We start from the raw sequence: 19,396 nt of genomic DNA, 5'->3' as shown, positions 1-19,396 counted from the left end.
TCAGCAGATGTAGCTCTGCTCAACATGCTGGCACAGAGCTATCTTTCTAACACTGGGTAGACTGAGGCAGGAGGCTCATGAGTTCACTGTTCGGACTACAAAGGCAGAGCCTATCTTGAAATTAAAAGATAAAGGAAAAAAATTGGGCTGGAGAGATGGCTCAGCAGTTAAGAGCACAGGCTGCTCTTCCAGAGGTCCTCAGTTCAATTCCCAGTAACCACATGGTGGCTCACAGCCATCTGTAACGAGATCTGACGCCCTCTTCTGGAGTGTCTGAAGACACACCAGACACTGTACTTACATACATTAGATAATCTTTCAAATATTAAGAAAAAAGTTTTTTTTATACTGTTTAGGTTACATACTGATCTAGAAAGGAAGCTATTATATACAGTTTCTGGTTTTCATTTTCCTTGGGTTTTTCTTAACCTTTAATCCAATTTATTAATTTAATCCAATTTATCCAATTCATTACGGTTTTCTGAGGCAGGGTCTTATAGATCCCATGCTGTCCTTGAAGTCCTAAATGTACACAAGGCAACCTTGAATTATTGGCCCTGCTGCCGCCACCCCACCCCATCCCCAGGTGCTGAAACTAGAATTACAGGAACCTGGCTGTTCGAGCTGGGGGTTAAACCAGGGTCTGAGCCCGCAGGGAGCACCTTGCCCCCTGAGCAATGTCCCCACCCCTCCCCTCTTATTTCTTAAAAATTTTAAATGGACACAAAGATTGCACATATTACGGATATCGATTAATCGCCAGGGCTAACATATCTATCTTTTCAAACATTTATCATTTTGTGTGTGTGTGTGTGTGTGTGAACAGACTGGCGATTTGTGTGTTAACACTGTTCCCTGCATGTACACCCACTCCTCGCTCTCCCCTCAATCACCTCCAACTAGTCCCCCACTTGTCATATTCCTGCAATCCTGAATTCCCTCCTGAGCGATCACGGTCACTTCCAGATATTGCCCTTTAGATGGTTCGTGGCCATGCCGCCAGCCAGGATAACCACTGGTACATATGTGATAATTATGTTTCATTTATTTATTGGTCTTTTTGAGTCAGAGTCTCATACGGCCTAGACTGTGCTCAGCTGAACCTGGATGTGCAGAATTGTGGCTTTTCTTTGTTTGTTTTTTGGGGTTTTGAGTTTTTGTTTGTTTGTTTTTCAAGGCAGACTTCCTCTGTGTCGCCTTGGCTGTGTAGCCTTAGCTTGCTTTGTAGATCAGGCTGGCTTTGAACTCACAGAGATGTCCTTACCTCTGCCTTCCAAGGGCTGGGATTAAAGGCATGCACCACTACCACCTGGCAGAACTGTGGATATTTCAAATAAATTAAAATTCAACCCCTTGGGTTGGATGTTCACCAGGCCACAGAGATCTCAACTTTTGGTTTCCAAGCTGACCAAGTTTCCTGTGTGGGGGTTGGCAGATGTCACTTGTCCAGCTTCTGGGAGGCTGTCAGTAGCTTGAGAGTCAGGGAAGATCTACTTTGTTTTTGTGTATCTCTAGTTCTCAGCTCCCACGGGGCCCAGGAAGTCATATATATTCAAGGAACCTGTTAAGGCAAGGCTGTATCCTCAGAACTGGGAAGGTAGAGGTAGAGGATTAGAATCCAAGGCCAATCTTATCCCTATGAGGGCCACCCTTAATGATCTAGGGAGCAGAGCCAGCGTGATGTAGGTTAAATCCTGTCTCAAGGGACGCAGGAGTCAGGAGGTGGCTGGAGAGGCGGCTCAGCAGTTTAGACGATTTGATGATCAAACATGAGGACAAGAGTTCAAATCCAAACCTTGCACCAGAACTGAGTGGGTCACAAATTGCTGTAACTCCAGCTCCACGGTGCCCTCTCCTGGTGCCTGAGGGCATGCCCCAGCCGCACACAGACGGACACAGGCACACACAGACATAGACCTATCACAGGAAAATAAGTAATTCTTTAGAAACAAAAACTGGGTTGGTGAGTGGCTAAAGGGGCTTCCAGACATAGGACAGCGTGCTTGACAGTAGGAGTGGGAGGAGAGAAGAGGAGGGAGGTTTAAAGGAACTAGGCAATGGTTGTATGGGCCTTTAATCCCCAGCATGCCGGAGGCAGAGGCAGGAGGATCTCTGAGTTCAAGGCCAGTCTGGTCTACCGAGTCAGTTCCAAGACCACTAGGGATATACAGAGAAACCCAGTCTTGAAAAACAAAGCATAATAAATGAATAAACAAACAAACAAACCAACAAATAAATAAATAAGAGTATAAATAAATCCTTCATGTATGTCTGTGCATCATGTGCCTGCAGTGCCGAAGACAGCCAGAAGAGGGCGTGTGGAACGCCTTCCTGGAACTGAAGTTTCCCCGAGGTTGTAAGGCCCTCCCAGGAACTCAACCTCTGTCCTCTGCAAGAGAAACAAGAGAGAAACAAGCGCTCTTGGCTGCTGAGCCATCTCTTCAGACCACATTGTTTCTCTTTCTGAAACAGGGTCTCTCTCTATAGCCCAGGCTGGTCCGGAATTCATTATTTAGTCTAGTCCAAGCTGACCTCAAACTCCTGGCAATCCACCTGCCTCAGCCTCCAGTACTGAGATTACAGGTGTGAGCCATTATGACTGGTGTTTAATCACTTCTTTAAAGAACTTTACCTCCAAACATGGTCACCTTGTGAGGTATGGGAAGTTAGTTTTTCAAAATACGGGGAGGGGATATAATTTATCGATTAGGACCTGAGGTGGCGGAGGTAATTTGCCCAGAGCTTATTCAATTTATTTTCTTCCTTTCAGTTCTGGGGATGGAGTTTACATCCTTGAGCAAACTAAGCATATCCAAGACCACTGATTTGTACCTTCTGCTGAGTGTGACCCTCTCCCCTGTGTGTGTGTGTGTGTGTATGTGTGTGTGTGTGTGTATGTGTGTGTGTGTGTGTGTGTGTGTGTGTGTGTGTGTTGGAACCTAGGACTTCGTGTGTGCTAGGCAAGTCCTCCATCACCAAGATAAACCTTCAGCTCCCTCCTCTGTGAGGATAAGACAATAAAACTACTCAGGGCAGGTGAGATGATTCGAACTCTGGTCATCAGGCTTGGTGGCAATCACTGTTACCCCTGAGCCATCTTGCCAGCCCTTGTTTTGGAGAAATAGTTTGAATCACGTGGGAACACTTTTCAGGCTCACAAGCTGTGGCTTAGCAACAGTAATAACGAATACTTTGGCTAACGAGAGAATCCATGAGAAGCTTGAGGCTTCCAAATGTCGGGGTCTCCCCAAGATTCGTTTACTGAATTCTTTTAACTATCTATAGATAATTCTTTTCCTCTGTGTGTGTGTGTGTGTGTGTGTGGGTGTATGCTCATGCATGAGAGAGAGAGAGATAGAGAGAGGGAGAGAGAGAGAGAGAGAGAGAGAGAGAGAGAGAGAGAGATGTAGAAGCATCAGATTCCCTGGAGCTGAAGTTACAGGTAGTTGTGAGCTGCCTCTCTGCTGAGCCATGAAAGGAAATCTTTGCACTAAAGAGATCGCTCAGTTGGTTTCGACAGCTATTCTTGGCTGTCAACCCAACTCTATCTGGAATTAGCTAAAACCCCAAAATGTAGCATACCTGTGAGGGATTCTTAACTAGAAGTTGGAAGATACACTTCCTTTTTTTTGTTTGTTTGTTTTGTCCTTCAAGACAGGGTTTCTCTGGGTAGCTCTGGCTGTCCTGGGACTTACTGTGTAAGCCAGGGTGGCCTTGAATTTACAGAGATCTGCCTGCGCCTCGGCCTCTCAAGTTCTAGGATTAAAGGTGTGCACCCCCCCCACCACCACCACCACCACACACACACTTAATGGAACTGTAGCTATTCGCCTTAGTGTGGGGTTTACTGCTGTGAACAGACACCATGACCAAGGCAAGTCTTATAAAGGACAGCATTGATTGGGGCTGGTTTACAGGCTAAGGTTTAGTTTATCATCAAGGATAATAGCATCAAGTGGCAGCATCCAGGCAGGCATGATGCAGGAGGAGCTGAGAGTTCTACATCTTCATCTGAAGGCTGCTAGCAGAATACTGGCCTCCAGGCAGCTAGCATGAGGGTCTCAAAGGCCAGGCCCGCAGTGCCGCGCCTATTCTGATAGGGCCACACCTTCTGATAGTGCCACTTCCTGGGCCAAGCATATACAAACCATCACACTATTTAAATGCAAATTCAGGGCCGGGCATTGGTGGCACACGCCTTTAATCCCAGCACTTGGGAGGCAGAGACAGGCAGAGAAAGGAAGAGACACCTCTAACCTGGACCATGTCTTCTGGAGATCTATATAAGTATATTGAAGAGGGGAGTTTTTCTTTACCTGCTTACTTCATCTCCCGGGCAAGCCTACTTCTTCAGGATTCCAGTATATACCAAAAACCAGCCGATGCCTTCAGCCTCGTGGACTAAACTACTGGATTCTTGGACTTTGCATTCATAGGCATCTATTGTTGGATTAGCTGGACAGCAGCCTGTAAGTCATTTTAGTAAATGTTCTCTGTGTGTGTGTGTGTGTGGGGGGGGGGGGAATGGCAGTTTAGCTCCCAAGGGAAAGTCCTTGGCTTAACCTCGGTTGTCTGGGAGCCCGGAGGGGCCTTCTGCAGGAGGCTTAGGCAGCTCGCCCTGTAGGCGAAGGCCTTCACCACGTGGGCCACAATGGTTCTTGATGAAAGAGACAACCAGCTTGGTTCCAAACTGTTTATTGATTGTTCAATGTGGAAAATTGAAACATACCACCTCCTCAAGGTGGACCAGAGATTAAATACCTTTTGCAGGGAGGAATGTCTGGGAAGGGAAGCTTACTGGATAAACTCAGGTTCTCTAGATACCTCCCTAGCAGGGAGAACTCTGTTCTGGGCCAAGTGACCACAAATTGATGTTACCTGTGTGGTGCATGTTCCAGGTGAGGAATCTGGTAGGGAGCAGGGGGCCACCTACTGTCTCAGGTGGGTACGTGGGTGCCAGGGACTCTGAAGTCCTCTCAGTCTTACCAAGTTTCCTGGCACGATCCACTGTCCCACAGCAACAACAAGAAGAAGCCCCAAACCTTCTGGAATCAACTGTGCACAATATTTAGAGAATCTGGCCGGGCTGACCCAGCGGTGGTGACACACGCCTTTAATCCCAGCACTTGGGAGGCAGGGGCAGTGCAGATGTGAAATCTGGTCAATGGATCAAATTCTAGCATAGACAAGGCTGTTACACACACACACACACACACACACACACACACACACAAAACCTTGTCTCAAAACAGCAGAGAGAGAGAGAAATAGAATGAGAATCTGCTTTTTACATGTAGTAAATCATGGATGTCCAGTTTAGTGTTGGGGCGGGAGAGATGGCTCAGTGGTTAAGAGCACTGACTGCTCTTCCAGAGGTCCTGAGTTCAAATCCCAGCAACCACATGATGGCTCACAACCATCTGTAATGGGATCTGATGCCCTGGTGCGCAAGAAAAACAGAGCAATCCTATCCATGGAATAAATAATAAAATATAATATTGGAACTGGAGTGCAGGTTGGTGTTAAGGCATGTGTAAGGCCCGGGGTTTGATCCCCAGCACCGAGCAAACAAAAAACTAAGGAAACTATTAGAACTTTTAACAATCCTTTGTTCCTTGTAGCTTTGACCAATTCCATCACATAGGTGATAGTGAACTTCTGCAACAAAGGATCCTATGGATGTGTTGATTATGACCTACATAGACTAGAAAAGCAAAGCTCACTACAGAAGTGGCAATCATACTAAACAGCATATGTTAACTCTAATTAATATGGTTTTTAAGTTTGACTTTGGCCCAATCAACACAAATACCCTTCCCACATCAAAACCAGCTCTGACCACAACTGTCTTGCCTCCGGCCTCCCCAGGCTTGTTGGACTGGAGCCGTCTGGTGCGTAAGGAAATGGGCAAGTCCCAGGCCACGTGATGTAATTGGAGGGACTCCGTCTTCCAGCCGGTGGCAAACAGCTAAAACGTTCCCAGCAGCAGATTCATTCCTGGGGGTCAGTAAATGCAGGTCCTGTCCCCTACGCATCCTGAACACACCAGCCAGGGATAGACTACTCTGTAAAGTCTGTCAGGGGGGTGGAAAGATGGCTCAGTGGTTACTGAGTGCTCTAGTAGAGGACTGGGGGTTGGCTCCCAGCACCCACCCTCTCTTGACATCCTCTGGCCTCTTGCAGTACCGGTGTGCACATAGGCATGAACGCACACACATCCATTGAAAACAAAAGATCACTCTCAGCCCCACCCCATCGCCATGCATCCCCTCTGAAGGATTAGTTTTCTGTAGCAGAGGTCTTTTGAGATGGTCTTCATCTGCTGGGAAAATGGAATGCCCAAAGACCTAGAGCTCTCTAGAGGCTTATAAGGGTACGAACCAGGAAGTGAGAAGACACATATTCCAGCTTGGATCCCCAATGGTCTTGAAGAGAAGCAAGCCAGCCAGCCAGCCAGCAAGCGAGCAGAAGGCTTTCCAGTCATCCTCTGTGTTGTATGTGAAGGACTATCCTCCAGGCTGCATCTGTGGCAGGCCAGACTCCCTTTCCACATTATCCTAATTCCCTGTAGTTCAACTTCATTAATTTTATTTGTTTGTGTGTTTATTTATTTGTTTGTTTATTTATTAATTTATTTATGCTGTACTGGGTTCTGCCTTTTTCAGATCCCATTTCAGATGGTTGTGAATTACAATGTGGTTGCTGGGAATTGAACTCATGACCTCTGCAAGAGCAGTCGGTGTTCTCAACCTCTGAGCCATCTCTCCAGCCTTGAGGCAGAGTTTTGCTGCATAGTCCTGGCTGGCCTTGAACGCTTGATCTTCCTGCTTTAACTTCCCCTGGCCCTTGCCACCAGGCCACCAGGCCACCAGGCCACCAGGCCACCAGGCCACATGCTGGCCAGAGTTCTTACTTCAGTTGAGATGTCATCGGCCATCCTACTGTACGTGATTTCTGTCTTAGCCTCAAAGACAGTCTCTATCCCCAGATCACACACGATTCTACCTTCATTACCCGATCCCAGCCTCTGTTCAGCCTCAGGGTCACTGCTGGTATTTAGGACAGGACAGGAGTCTCCACATGGCATTCACAACTGTCATCAGAGGGTCTAATGATAGTGAGCCCCGATTGTAAGTGGCCTTGATGTCGGCCACATCTTCAGTACAGCTTGTGTGAGCCTCACAGTCTGGGGCTCACGTCCCTTACTCTCCGGTTCATGCTGGTTTCCAGCTCTTGCTAGGATTTCAGGTGTGCACCACCCCAGGTGTGCCGTACCTATGCGTTGTTTCGCTTTAATTTTTCACATCAAACCTTCCTGAAACACCAGTTGGTAAACTCATGATCCCAACCTAGAGTTGGATCAAGATCACCTCACTGACCTGGTAGCAAAGACCTGTACTGTAATTCCATCTTTTCCTAAGGCTGAGGCAGGAGCAGCTGACAGTGAGTTCAAGGTCAGCCTGGGTAACTCCCGTAGACCTATCTAGGAAACCAAAAGGAATTAAGGCTGTGCCCGCAGCACAGTTAGAGCATTGCCTGGCACACACAGGGCCTGGGGTAGACATGGAACTGGGAAAAGTCACCCCTTTGCCTTGTAGTTCATTGGTTTTGGATTCATGTGGATTTGCATTAAGGAGTTACTGCAGTCTTGTTTCAGCAGTGCGCTTCTTGAAGGCAGGGGCCTGTTGCTGCCCTTAGCTTAGTACCAGAGTCACCTAAGAGCTGTGGGATTACGTGGTGGGACAGTTTGTTCTTCACACTCACAGATATGTTTGCTGCCTTGCGATGTTCTTTTCACGTGATTGGGAAGCCACATGATGTGACCAAGCGTTGATATGACTCAACCATTTAATAAGCATACCAGAATTTATACATCTAAATGAGGGCTGCATCCTTCAAAGCCCTCACTTTGTAAGGCTGGATTCTCGGTACCATGATGCTGGCATTTCCGCAGACTCTTTAGATCACCTCCCGTGGGCACAACCCTGGCGTTTATAATACTTTCTTTCAACCCTTACCCTCATTTATTATGTATCTCCATCTTGTGCTGTTAGTGTTGCGCCAACGATAAGATAAATCTGGAGATTTACTGCCTTCCAGAGTTTGTTTCACCAGATCAGGCAGAGAGAGTCACAGCAATAAAAACTTAATGACTGTGCTTCAGATTTGGGGGGGATAGCGAAGACTTTTCTTTGTTTTTAAGTTTCCCAAAGCAACAGGATGGGTGCTGGAGCTAGGTAGTAACTGATTGCTTTAAGCCAAATGGTTCTAAAGTCTCCCAGCCCGAGCCCACGTGTTTCTCATAAATTGATCTGGTACACTTCTTTAAAACTCAGACTTCTAACTTCATGGCGACACTGTCCCGTATCTTGGGTCACCAGCTAAGTTCCAGCTCTCTGTGAACCACTGCTGAGACCTAATATTTCTTTATTATTTCTCCCAGCATCCGGTGGACTTATTAACAGGTTAAGGAGTTACTGAGTTACAACAGATCCCATGACGGGGCTCCCCTTTCCTGCTCTCTGAGAAGTGACAGTTCTGCAGGTCCCAAGGGACAAGGAAAGAACTGAGAGGCTGGTGTTGGGGAGGGCTGGAGAGGGAAAGCGGTGGCGGATCTGGGAACAGAGCCGGGAGTTCCTGCTTCCTGCTCCCGGAGCGAGTGTCCTCCGTAGCAGCCTCGGGGAAGGGAACAGCCCTTCCTGCTCCGGTCCGCGTACTCCAGGAGCGCAGCGAGGCGCGCCCCACCCCGGCGGAGGGGACGGTTTTCAGCTGGAGGTGGAGGAGGGACAGCTAGGATTCAGCGCCACCCTGGGGTGTGGGGAGCTACGGATGGGAAATCCGTAGATCAGACTCTACGGGGTCCGAGGGGTTCCCGGGCGTCTCCGCCGTGCCCTGTCCCGCGGCGGCCCGCGGTCCCCCTGGCTCCTCCCAGCCGCAGAGCCCAGCCTCCCTCTGGCCGGGTCTCCTCCCTAAGGTGCGGGTGGCAGCGCCACTCCCTCCGCTCTCCCCAGCCGCGCGCGTCTCATTCCAGCGCCCATTCCGCGCATTCCTGCGGGGCTCCTCTGCAAACTCCGGCCCCGGGGGTGGGGACCGCCTCAGCTACGCGCTCGGACCCCGCAGCCGCCGCGGCTGGAAGTCTTGGCGCCCCGCGTGGACCTGCTGCAGCCGGCCGAGCGCTCCCACCCCGCCTCCCGAACCCTGGGACCGGTAAGGCTGCTGAGTTCAGGCGACATCCGCGTCCCGCGTGGTCCCGGGCAACACTAGGTGACCAACTGGGGCACGTGCGGGCGGTGGAGTTCAGGGGCTGGGCGAGCAGGGTCGCTCGGCTGAAGTTTTAGAAGCTGGAGACTAAGGAGCCTCAGCCAGGCCCCTTTCTACTTTTCTGCCTGGAGAAGAGAGCCCATAGGGCTTGAGACGCCGTTGCTCCCACGGTGACGAGTGAGGGATCACAGCTCCCAAACTCCAAGGCACTACACTCTAGCAGGCGCCCAGGGGCGCGCCGCGCCGCGCCGCGGTGCACACACGTGTCAGGGGGCTCCAGGCACACCCACATCCGTCCGATTCAGTGAGTGATTTCAAGGGAGGCATTACTGCGCCAGCATCCCTTAAGTTTTTGGGTGTACCTGAGGAAGACATATCTGTGCGCTGTGACTCACCTTGCTCTCAGGAGGTGGATTTTGTTTGTGCTAAACGTGACACTGAGTGCATTGCTACTTGAAGAGGGTGCTGTCTGAAAACCCCGAGTGTCGGGAGTGGGTGTGTGATGTGTCCTCTCCAAGACTGTCGTCCTTCTGAGGATGTTGGTTCTGGCTCTGGCTTCTTCCTGAAGAACCGCAGCAGGGGACAATGTCTCCAAGTTCTTTGTGTTCAGGGAGAATTTGACAGTAGTAGTTGGAGGTGCCCCCCCTTCACCCCCTCACCCCCCTCACTCCATCCCAGCTCAGTTGAGCTGTGGTGGCAGGAAGCTGCCTACACCTGCCCCTCTTCCAGGCAGCTGTCTTTCTGAGGGAGTGTGGATCCTGTTCTGGCAGAATCCTTTAGGGAACTGCTAGTGGCAAAGCTGAGATCTCTGCCCTTAGGGGCTAGGATGGTTTGTTGGTCCTGTTTATGGGGGCGGACCCCCTAAAAGGAAAAGAGCTTGTTAGGTTGTTTTCTTTTGAGACAGAAGTCTGCAGTCTAGGCTGGCCTGGTACTACTACCTTAGAAGGAGGTGGCATTCATGCTCCTGCCTCTCCCACCCCCACCCCCCTCAGACTCAAAAGACCAAGCAGGTTTTGAACTCACAGCAGTCCCACCTCGGTCTTCTAAGTGCTGGGATTACAGGAGTCACCAGTTTTAGGCGACCTGCTTTGGATGTTGGATAGTGTTTGTTGGGTGGTTGATAGTGTTTCTAAGTTGGCTTCGAGGACAGGGGAGTCAGGGTTACCTGTGGGAACCTTGAAGCAATGATGAGGAGAAAAGTCTCGCATTCCTCAGTAGCCAGCCAGGGTCCTGCTCTGGAATGGTCCAAACTGGATGATCCTCTGCCTCAGCTTACCCCCATTCTTCACAGTTAGCTGGGCTACCTCAGTTCTGAGGGTAGTCCCTGTAGGAATGCTTGTGACAGTTGGGAAAGGGAGGCCTTGGACTTGGTAGCTGAGGCCTGGGTATTGACTGGAGAGTCCTGCGAGAGTCACAGACAGATTTGGCACCAGCGTGCTCCCTCATTAACACAACTCAGGGCCAGGGCCGATGGCTAGGGTTTCTTGGAAGGAAGGAACCGAGAACCCTGTCAGGAGTGGGGGAGGGGCTCTTGTGTTTATCTTTCCTTCTGCTGCTGATGTAGATTAGATAGTCAGCTGGGCCATACCTCATTTTCCATACCGCTCAGGCCTTGCCTACGAGAGCAGCTCTCTTGGGATAGGAAACACAGGCGTGGGTACAGACAGACCCAGGCACGAATCTTGATACTGGCTACCTTTAGGGCTCTTGGGCTCCGTTTCCTGATGAGTAACCCTGGGGGTTGGGGGTGGGGTTAGTAACGAAAACCAGTGCAGAAAGCCTGCTCTGAAAACTCAGTGCGCCTAAGACATCTGTTAGCACATCCCAGGGCCCCTGGAGATGGTGTCTCCCATGATTCCCTAAGTTTGCTTTGGGAACTCAACTCCCTCTTCCCCTTTCCATGTGGAGGATTGGACCCTGGGTCTTGGAACGTGGGAGTCTAGAGGATTTTGTGTGATTGTTTCTCTGGGTACCCTTTGGGAAAGCTCACCAACGTGAACTGGGCATTTGCTGTGGGCCCCGTGCTGTGGCGCCGTGGGAGGCGTCCCTTGGCCACCAGGTAACATCATTCTCCTTCTCCAGTTCCCTCATTCTCATTTCCACTTTTGCCTGCCCTCAGGACGCGCGTTTGCTGAGCACTGTTGGAGCCTCTGTCAATCTTCCCAGACCCTTTGTGGGGAGAAACTGAGACCCGGGGAGGGACCATAACGTGTTTAGAATTGCACAAGCTCTGAGTGGCAGAGTTGGGCCTGGAATCTACGCTCTTCCCTTTGGATTAGGTCTCCTGCTTTGTGAAGGCCAGTGTCTGGGTTCCGAGACTCTCTGCTTTCATCTAATGTGTGTGGAGACAGTGACAGTCTGACGTGGCGGTGTCTACCATCCTGTAATACAGATAGGTTTTTGCAGGCAAGCGTTTCCTCTTGCATCCCAGCAGAAAGTATACAGCAAACTATCCTATGGCAGGATATAAGCTTGACAGTCTGGGAGGTTATCAGGACAGCTCTCAAATCTGCTCTCCTTTGTCTAAAAGTCTAGGCATTACTCTGCCAGGTGTATGTGGGTGTATGCTATATGTACGCATGCATGCATGTATCTATGCATGTATGTATGTATGTATGCATCTATCTATCTATCTATGTATCCATCCAGTCTCTGTCATTTTGCTTTGCTTTCTTTCTTTCTCTCTTTCTCTCTTTCTTTCCTTTCTTTCTTTCTTTCTTTTTTTTTTTTTTTTTTTGGATTTGGTTTTTTAGAGACAGGGTTTCTCTGTATAGCCCTGGCTGTCCTGGAACTCACTCTGTAGACCAGGCTGGCCTCAAACTCAGAAATCCGCCAGCCTCTGCCTCCCAGAGTGCTGGGATTACAGGTGTGCGCCACCACCGCCCGGCTTGTCATTTCGCTTTTTTGTTCTAAGGCTGAGCCCGGAGCCTCAGGTTTGAGCTTCAGTTCGCAGCTCTATCTTTCCCATCTCCTGGGATGCAAATGTCAGAGCCTCCTTTGGCCTCCATTCTGCGGTCTTGTGCTGGTGACTGTCACAAAGCAACACCTATTGCCAAACTCGTGTCTCTTCCTTCTCAGGGGAGGTAGAAGACATCAGTTCCTGACTTTGGACCTCACTCTTCCAGGAGTTGAGGCCAGTCTAGTGGCAGTTGGGAATTCAGGGCTCCTGAGGGCGGCTTTACCTCTTTGCCCCCTTGACCTCTTGTTGGCAGAAGCAGGAACAACGGCTCTGTTTAAAGCTCTGAAATTGGAGCTGAACAGCTGCTCCCCGGCACCCTGAGGGCGGGGGTGTCACCAGCTCAGGGGCCCAGGTGGAGGCTGGGGTAGGGCCGGCTGCCTGCCCCGGAGCATGGAGTCTCCATCTCCAGTGTAGCCCTGAAGTGGCGGTTTCTCTTTGCTGTGGCGTCTTTAAGGTTGTGCGTCGCACCTGTGTGGTTGATTCTGGTCCTGGGGCTCTCAGCAGGTGGGCCAGGATACGTGGGAAATTGCCCACCAGAACTTCAGGCCAAGATCTGTATCCATCTGTGTGCTTGTCCTACAGGCCAGCTTCCAGAAAGGTAGGGGGATGGGCCAGCTCCCTGGTGAGGGCCAACTCAGTGGCCAGGGTGGGCAGGCTGGTCCCCATGGGTGGGGACCTGGCTTCCTTTGACCCAAACTCCGTGTGAACAATAGACTTCAGAGGAGTCACCAGGGGCAGGAAATGGGAGCTGTGCTAAGGCCAGGGTGACCCTCCTGGGGGGATGGGATTGTGTATCCGGTTGAGTGTTAGGGCCAGGGCAGAGGGCACTGGGGAGGGGCTGGTGACACACAGGGTGGACCCTGGGGTGGGGCTCTCTGCCTAAGGGGGCCGTTGACTCAGAGTGAAACCTGAGCAGGAGGACCCATTATCTGAGTGAGCACCCTGTGCTGTGTTTTACCAGCAAAGATCTTGTGTCTGGCAGCCTCTTCTGCCAGGTTACTGTCAGGCTCACCAGGCCAGAACCGTGCCTTCCCCTTCCCCTGGAGCCCCCAGGATGGCTTCAGGAGTTGCCTTGGCCAGGATGAAAGACCAATGTTGTTTCTTCCTGGCCGTCTTCCACTTTGGCATTGAGCCCCAAGTCGTAGTTGATGGGCAGGTAATGTTGGGCAGAGCTCTGGGTATGGAGACAGCAGCCTTGGTCACTTGGACAACTGGGAGGAGATTTCTTCAGTCACAGTCAGAGCAAGACAGGCAGGGGGAGATTCCTGCCTGAGGCAGGTGGTGGAATGTTCTAGCAGACGGGACACTTATCTTGCCACCATCTGTGAGAGGGTGGGACAGAGTCTGTGTGAGAGCTAAAGGACACTTGGCTTTGGGAGAGGCAAGTGTGGGTCAGCCTTTGGGGTTTGGAGAACAGCCAGAGGACCAAGAGGAGGACCAAGAGGGGACCCACGAGCGGGTGGGGCAGAGAAAACACTCGCTGGCTTGTCCTCTCCAAGGACAAGAGGAGGGTCCTGAAATGGAGCAGTGGGTTTCTCCTTCATCCCTTGCCCAGTTTTAGATTCTTTTATTCTATGTATTGGTTGGTAGGTTGGTTTGCCGTGCTGAGACTGGATCTTAGGATCTCATCTGTGCTAGGCTGCTGCTCTGACCCCAACCTTCTGTCAAGAGCTTTACACAAAACCTCTACAGAAGAATTGAGTTCAAAGTAACAAAGTAACAAGTCTGCTTGTGGCGCTCACCTTTAATCCCAGTGCTTGGGAGGCAGAGACAGGTGGATTTCTGAGTTCTGAGCTCGAGGCCAGCCTGATCTACAGAGTGAGTTCCAGGACAGCCCGGGCTACACAGAGAAACCCTGTCTCGAAAAAAACCAAAAAACCAAAACCAAAAACAAAGTAACAAGTCTCTAGCTGTGTAGTCTTTGGATAGAGAAATTGTCTTTTTCTTTTTCATTCTTGATGCTGGACTGGAACCTCGGGCCTTGTGCATGCTAGGGGATCTCCATCAGTGAGCAACACTGTAACCTATCAGTAAGGATTTTCCTGGCAACAGTAGTGACTGCTGTGGTGTTGTCTGCCTGAAGGTCGAACCTCGTCAATCATCTCTCCCCTTCCCCTCATCCCACCATGAGGGAGACTTCTAGTGGAAGACGCCACAGCACTCTCTGGCTTCATTCTGTCAGCACCATGGGTGTTGAGAGTAAGGAGCTCTGGCTGGCAGAACTAGCTCTGTGTTTTCTCACCTAGCTAGAATTTTCTAGAAGGATGGAGATTAAGCAAAAAGGGAGAGTTTTGTTGTCGTTGTTTTGTTTTGTTTCTCCAGACAGGATTTCATATCTAACATCCCTGGCTGACCTGGAACTCACTCTGTAGACCAGGCTGGCATCGAACTCACAAGACCCACCTGCTTCTGCTTCTCAAGTGCTGGGGTTAATCTCCATTGCCCGGTGACATGTAATTTTTATTTATCTGAAAAAACAGTTTTCCTCCAGTGCTAGAGAATAAACTCTGGGACTTGGCAAGTACTTTCCCACCGAGCCACATCCTGAGCCTTTTCAACTTTGGCTACATTGTTTTCCCAGGCCTGTATCTCAAGATGGTTTCAAATCCGTTGCATAGCTGAGGAGGAACCAATGACACCCCAGGCCTCTACCTCTCTGTGCTGGTTACAGGACCCTGCCAGCTCACCTGGTTAGGTGGTGCTAGAGGTAGAACCCAGCCTTTGTGGATGTCAGACAAGAATTCTGCCAAGTGAGCCACATTCCCAGCTCTTACTTTTTTGAGATAGAGGCTGAGGTAGCCTAGGCGCACCTCAGCCTTAATACATAGCTATGGATTAATTTATATTTCTTATCTCCCTTCTTCTGGCCTCACCACTGTGTCTCACTCGCTTGTTTTCAGACAGGGTCACACACTCCTCTGCGGATTTTTGAGATTAGAAGGTGTGAGCTACGACAACCGGGTTTAAGAATCTTTTATTTATTGTTAAAGTGAATATAGGCTCATAGTAGAAAACTTGGAAAATAAGAAGGAAATTGAGAGGAAGCCCCCGCAAAAATGACTTGTAATTCCACAATTTAGGACAGAGGCAGTGGGATTATGAGGTTCTTACTGAACTCTTTGATGTTCTACCTATTGGGAGCCAAGCCTGGCATTTAAAGGAGAAATCTATTCTATCAGGAAGTGTGTTTGCTAGCCCAGTGTGCTTGCCTAGACAGCTTGATAGAGGCCTGGATTTCATTCTCAGGACCACTAAAAGAAAAAAAAATAAAAGGACAAAATTAAGTTTTTCTATTTTTGTGTCTTTTTTGTATGCATATATGTGTGACAGTTTTTGTGGCTTTAGGCACAGATAAAATATCTATTCTTTTTCTTTGCTGTGTGGTCTGAGGGTCTGATTGGTGACTGGTCCCCAGCTCTGCTGCTCTGTGCATGATAGCTCTGTGGATCTTGGAGAACGCACTGTGAGTGATCTCAGCACCTATCTCAGCACAGTAGTATCTGTGATAGCATGAGGAGCACCTCGGCTCGGTGAGGAGCACCTCGGCTCGGTGAGGAGCACCTCGGCTCGGTGAGGAGCACCTCGGCTCGGTGAGGAGCACCTCGGCTCGGTGAGGAGCACCTCGGCTCGGTGAGGAGCACCTCGGCTCGGTGAGGAGCACCTCGGCTCGGTGAGGAGCACCTTGGCTCTGTGGCTTTGTGGACCAGGAACTCCCAGAAGCCTCTGAACAGGGTGTGCTCACTTTCTCATTGTCCTCACAACCAGTGCTGGGCGGGCATCAGGATGTGGCCTTTGAATCTTCTCTGCACGATGTTGTTTATACCGCTGGGTCCCCACATTTCATTTACCGACTTATGCCAGACTCTTGGTCCCGTTCTGTGTGTGTGAATTTGTGCTTCCTTAGAGGTCAAAGGGCAGCGGTGATGCTGAACAGGAACAGGCATGGAAGCAGTTGGGGCTTCTGTGTCTCTTTCAAATTTGTAAAACATTTTTTTCTTTTTTTTTTTTTTTTAAAGATTTATTTTATGTATGTAAGTACACTGTAGCTGTCTTCAGACATACCAGAAGAGGGCATCAAATCCCATTACGGATGGCTGTGAGCCACCATGTGATTGCTGGGAAGTGAACTCAGGACTTTGGGAAGAGCCACTGCCCTTAACCACTGAGCCATCTCTCCAGCAGGTATAAATTTTCTTGTGTGTATGTGTGGTTTACCTGCATTTGTATTTGTGCACCATGTGTGTGCAATACCTTTATAAGCCAGCAGAGGGTGCTGGGTTGCCCAGACTAGAGCTACAGATAGTTGTGAGCCACAGTGTGTGGGTGCCGGGGATCCAACCCAGGTCTCTGCATCTTTGGAAGAGCAGCTAGTGCTCTTAACTGTTGAGCCATCACTTGGGCTTTCTTCCTTCCTTTCTTTCTTTCTTTCTTTCTTTCTTTCTTTCTTTCTTTCTTTCTTTCTTTCTTTCTTTCTTTCTTTCTTCCTTCCTTCCTTCCTTCCTTCCTTCCTTCCTTCCTTCCTTCCTTCCTTCCTTCCTTCCTTCCTTCCTTCCTTCCTTCCTTCCTTTCTTTCTTTCTTTCTTTCTTTCTTTCTTTTTTGAGTCAACATCTCACTAAGGAGCTTAGGCTGGCCTTGAACTCATTAGATTCACAAAGTTTCAGGTGGCCTGGGACTTTGGATCTCCCACTTCTCTGACTCTGACTTGCTAACTGGGATTCCAGGCATTTGCCATGGTGCCTGCCTGGTGTTTGGCTGTCTTACCTGTGTACCCTGCCACCTGCAGTCAGTGGATACTGATTGATAGTGTAGCTTTCCAGCCAATCTGCTTGGGTCTGAGCTCTGCCCTGTCTCCTAATAGCAGTGGGACCCAGGAAAATTTTCCTAGGGCAGGCTATTTAAATGTATAGCATGCCTCAGTTTCCCCTCTGTAGAATGAAGGTAAAAAATGCTCATAGAAACCCCATATTCAGTGGCTCAAACCTATAATTCCAGCATTCTTGGAGTGAGGCTGAATCAGGAGAGGCTCAGGATTCAAGTTGGCTGGAGATATGAATTCCCAGCAACTACGTCGTGGCTCACAACCATCTGCAAGATCTTCTGCCCTCTTCTGGTGTTTTTGAAGAGAGTGACAGTGTACTCACATACATAAAATAAGCAAATAGATCTTTAAAAAAAAAGCGCTAGTAAGTTAACCAAAGTTGCCTGAGATAGGATCTCAGAAGAAAGAAAGAAAGGAAGGGAAAAGTCAATAGCAGGTCCACAGTTGACGTGAAGATTAAATGAGTTAATGTGTAAAGTGTTTTGGTCCTTGCTGGGCTCTTCCTAAGCTCCCTGCATTTGTCAAATAAATGACTTATGGATGGTCCTTAAAAAACTAGACAAGTTGGATTTTTTAAGGAGGGGCTGGTGATGTGCTTGGAAAAGTCCAATAGTGGATCAGGGTCCGACCCCCTCCCCCCATCATGGTCTGTTTTGTGAAACTGATTTCAGATAACAGCTCTGAGGTACAAATGTAAATAGAAGGCCGGGTCCCTGGCCTGCTGCTCAGTGCCCAACAGAGACTGACTGAGTAATGACAGTCTTCAAGATGAAGAAAGAGCAATTAGAAGTCCAGTGACTCATTCTGACAGGACTGGGAGGAGCCTAGGGAGGCTTCAGGGAGGAGGCGGGGGAGAAGAAGCTTTGTGAATGGGTCAGGCTGTGACAGAGTGTGCAGGAGATGGGGACACCGGTAGAAGAAGAAACATCTGCGTAGACTGGGGGCTGTTACCGTGCAGTGGTCACTGTGGCAGGGCTTATAAAAGGAGAGATCTGAGCTGCACACAGGATGGAGGTGTACATGCTTGCCTGTGTGTGTGTGTATGTGTGTATGTGTGTATGCATGTGTGTGCGTGTGTATGCGTGTGCATGTGTGTGTGTGTGCGCGCATGCGCGTGCGTGTGTGCCTATGTGTGTGTGTGTGTGTGTATTTGCTGGAGGCAGGCAGACTCTGCCCAGGGCTTACTTTTAAGTTTGTGTACACCAAAACATGCTCTTGTAACAGTATGCTATTTATAGGTTCAGACAAACACATGACAATTAAGGTACAGGGCAGTTCGAGGTCCCTGTATCTCTGCATTTACAGCCACCTCCCCTCCCCCACATCTGTATCTTGGCAACACCAATCTGGTCTCTCTCTAGCCCTGTGGTTTTTCTTTTTCAAGAAAGTCATGCACACCAAACCATACAGTTGTCCAGCTCTTTGGGTCTGGCTTCTCCGACTTGCCATACCTTTGATAGCCATCCAAATCGTTCCGATTGTTCACCTTTAGTTTGATCTGTCCTAGCCCTGAGTAGTCTCCATTGCTGTAAATGGATGTATCGCAGTGTATTTAGTCATCTTAGGTTTTCCAGCTAGTTGTGAATAAAACTACTATTAATGTGTTTTTTTTTCTGTTTCTGTGTGAACAGAGGCTTCTTATTTTTCTTGCATAAATACTTTGGAATGGGATGGCTGGGTTCTCTGTAACAGATGTGTCGACTCTCTTGACGACACTGCTTTAAGAGGCCGAGAGCTGGTTGAGAGCGCTGGCTGTTTTTCCTGAGGGTGTTTGTTCAGTTCCCGGCACCGTTCCTGGGATTTGGTGCACCTCTTTTCCTGGGATTTGGTGCACCTCTTCTGGCCCCCACGGTGACCAGGCATGCAGGGCTTGTGCTAATCACATCTCAATGCAGAGACAAACACTCAGACAATGTATTTGAACCTGCCATCCTGGTTTCCAGGGTGCACCCTTTTGCGTTTCCACTTAGCAATGTGTGAGTGTGTTCCATGCTCCGTCTCATGCCAGGGTGCTGCTGGTATTTATCTGTTCTAGGTGTAAGCTGCAGTGCTTGTGCGTCCGCTGCCCTGGGGGGGCCAGAAGTTGCATAAGATCCTCTGGGCTGGGCCGCAGTTGTACAGAGAGAGGCAGGCAGATCTCTTGAGTTTGTGGCCAACCTGGTTTATAGAGCAAGTTCCAGGATGGCTAGGGCTACACAAAGAAAACCCTGCCTTAACAATGACAGCATCAGCAACAACAGCAGCAACAACAACAACCAGAAGAAAAATCCTCTGGAATTGAAGTTACAGATGGTTGTGAGTCACCTCATGGGTGCTGGGAACAGAACCTGGGTCTCTGCAAGAAAAGTGCTTTTAA

At 49.5% G+C, this 19,396-nt stretch overlaps 1 protein-coding gene across 1 annotated transcript in view; it reads left to right on the top strand.

The window, feature by feature from the left end:
- The first annotated feature begins 5,771 nt into the window (after positions 1-5,771).
- Tead4 (TEA domain transcription factor 4) overlaps positions 5,772-19,396 on the top strand; it is an 82,199-nt gene continuing 68,574 nt past the window's right edge. Inside the window, exons 1-2 of the mRNA XM_052172911.1 lie at positions 5,772-5,891; positions 8,673-9,207. Of these exons, the coding sequence (XP_052028871.1) occupies positions 5,772-5,891; positions 8,673-9,207 (655 nt within the window). The remainder of the gene's footprint in view (positions 5,892-8,672; positions 9,208-19,396) is intronic.

This window comes from Apodemus sylvaticus, chromosome 2 (genome assembly GCF_947179515.1).
Source record: "Apodemus sylvaticus chromosome 2, mApoSyl1.1, whole genome shotgun sequence".
NCBI lineage: Eukaryota > Metazoa > Chordata > Mammalia > Rodentia > Muridae > Apodemus > Apodemus sylvaticus.
This window is presented reverse-complemented; position numbering and strand designations above follow the sequence as displayed.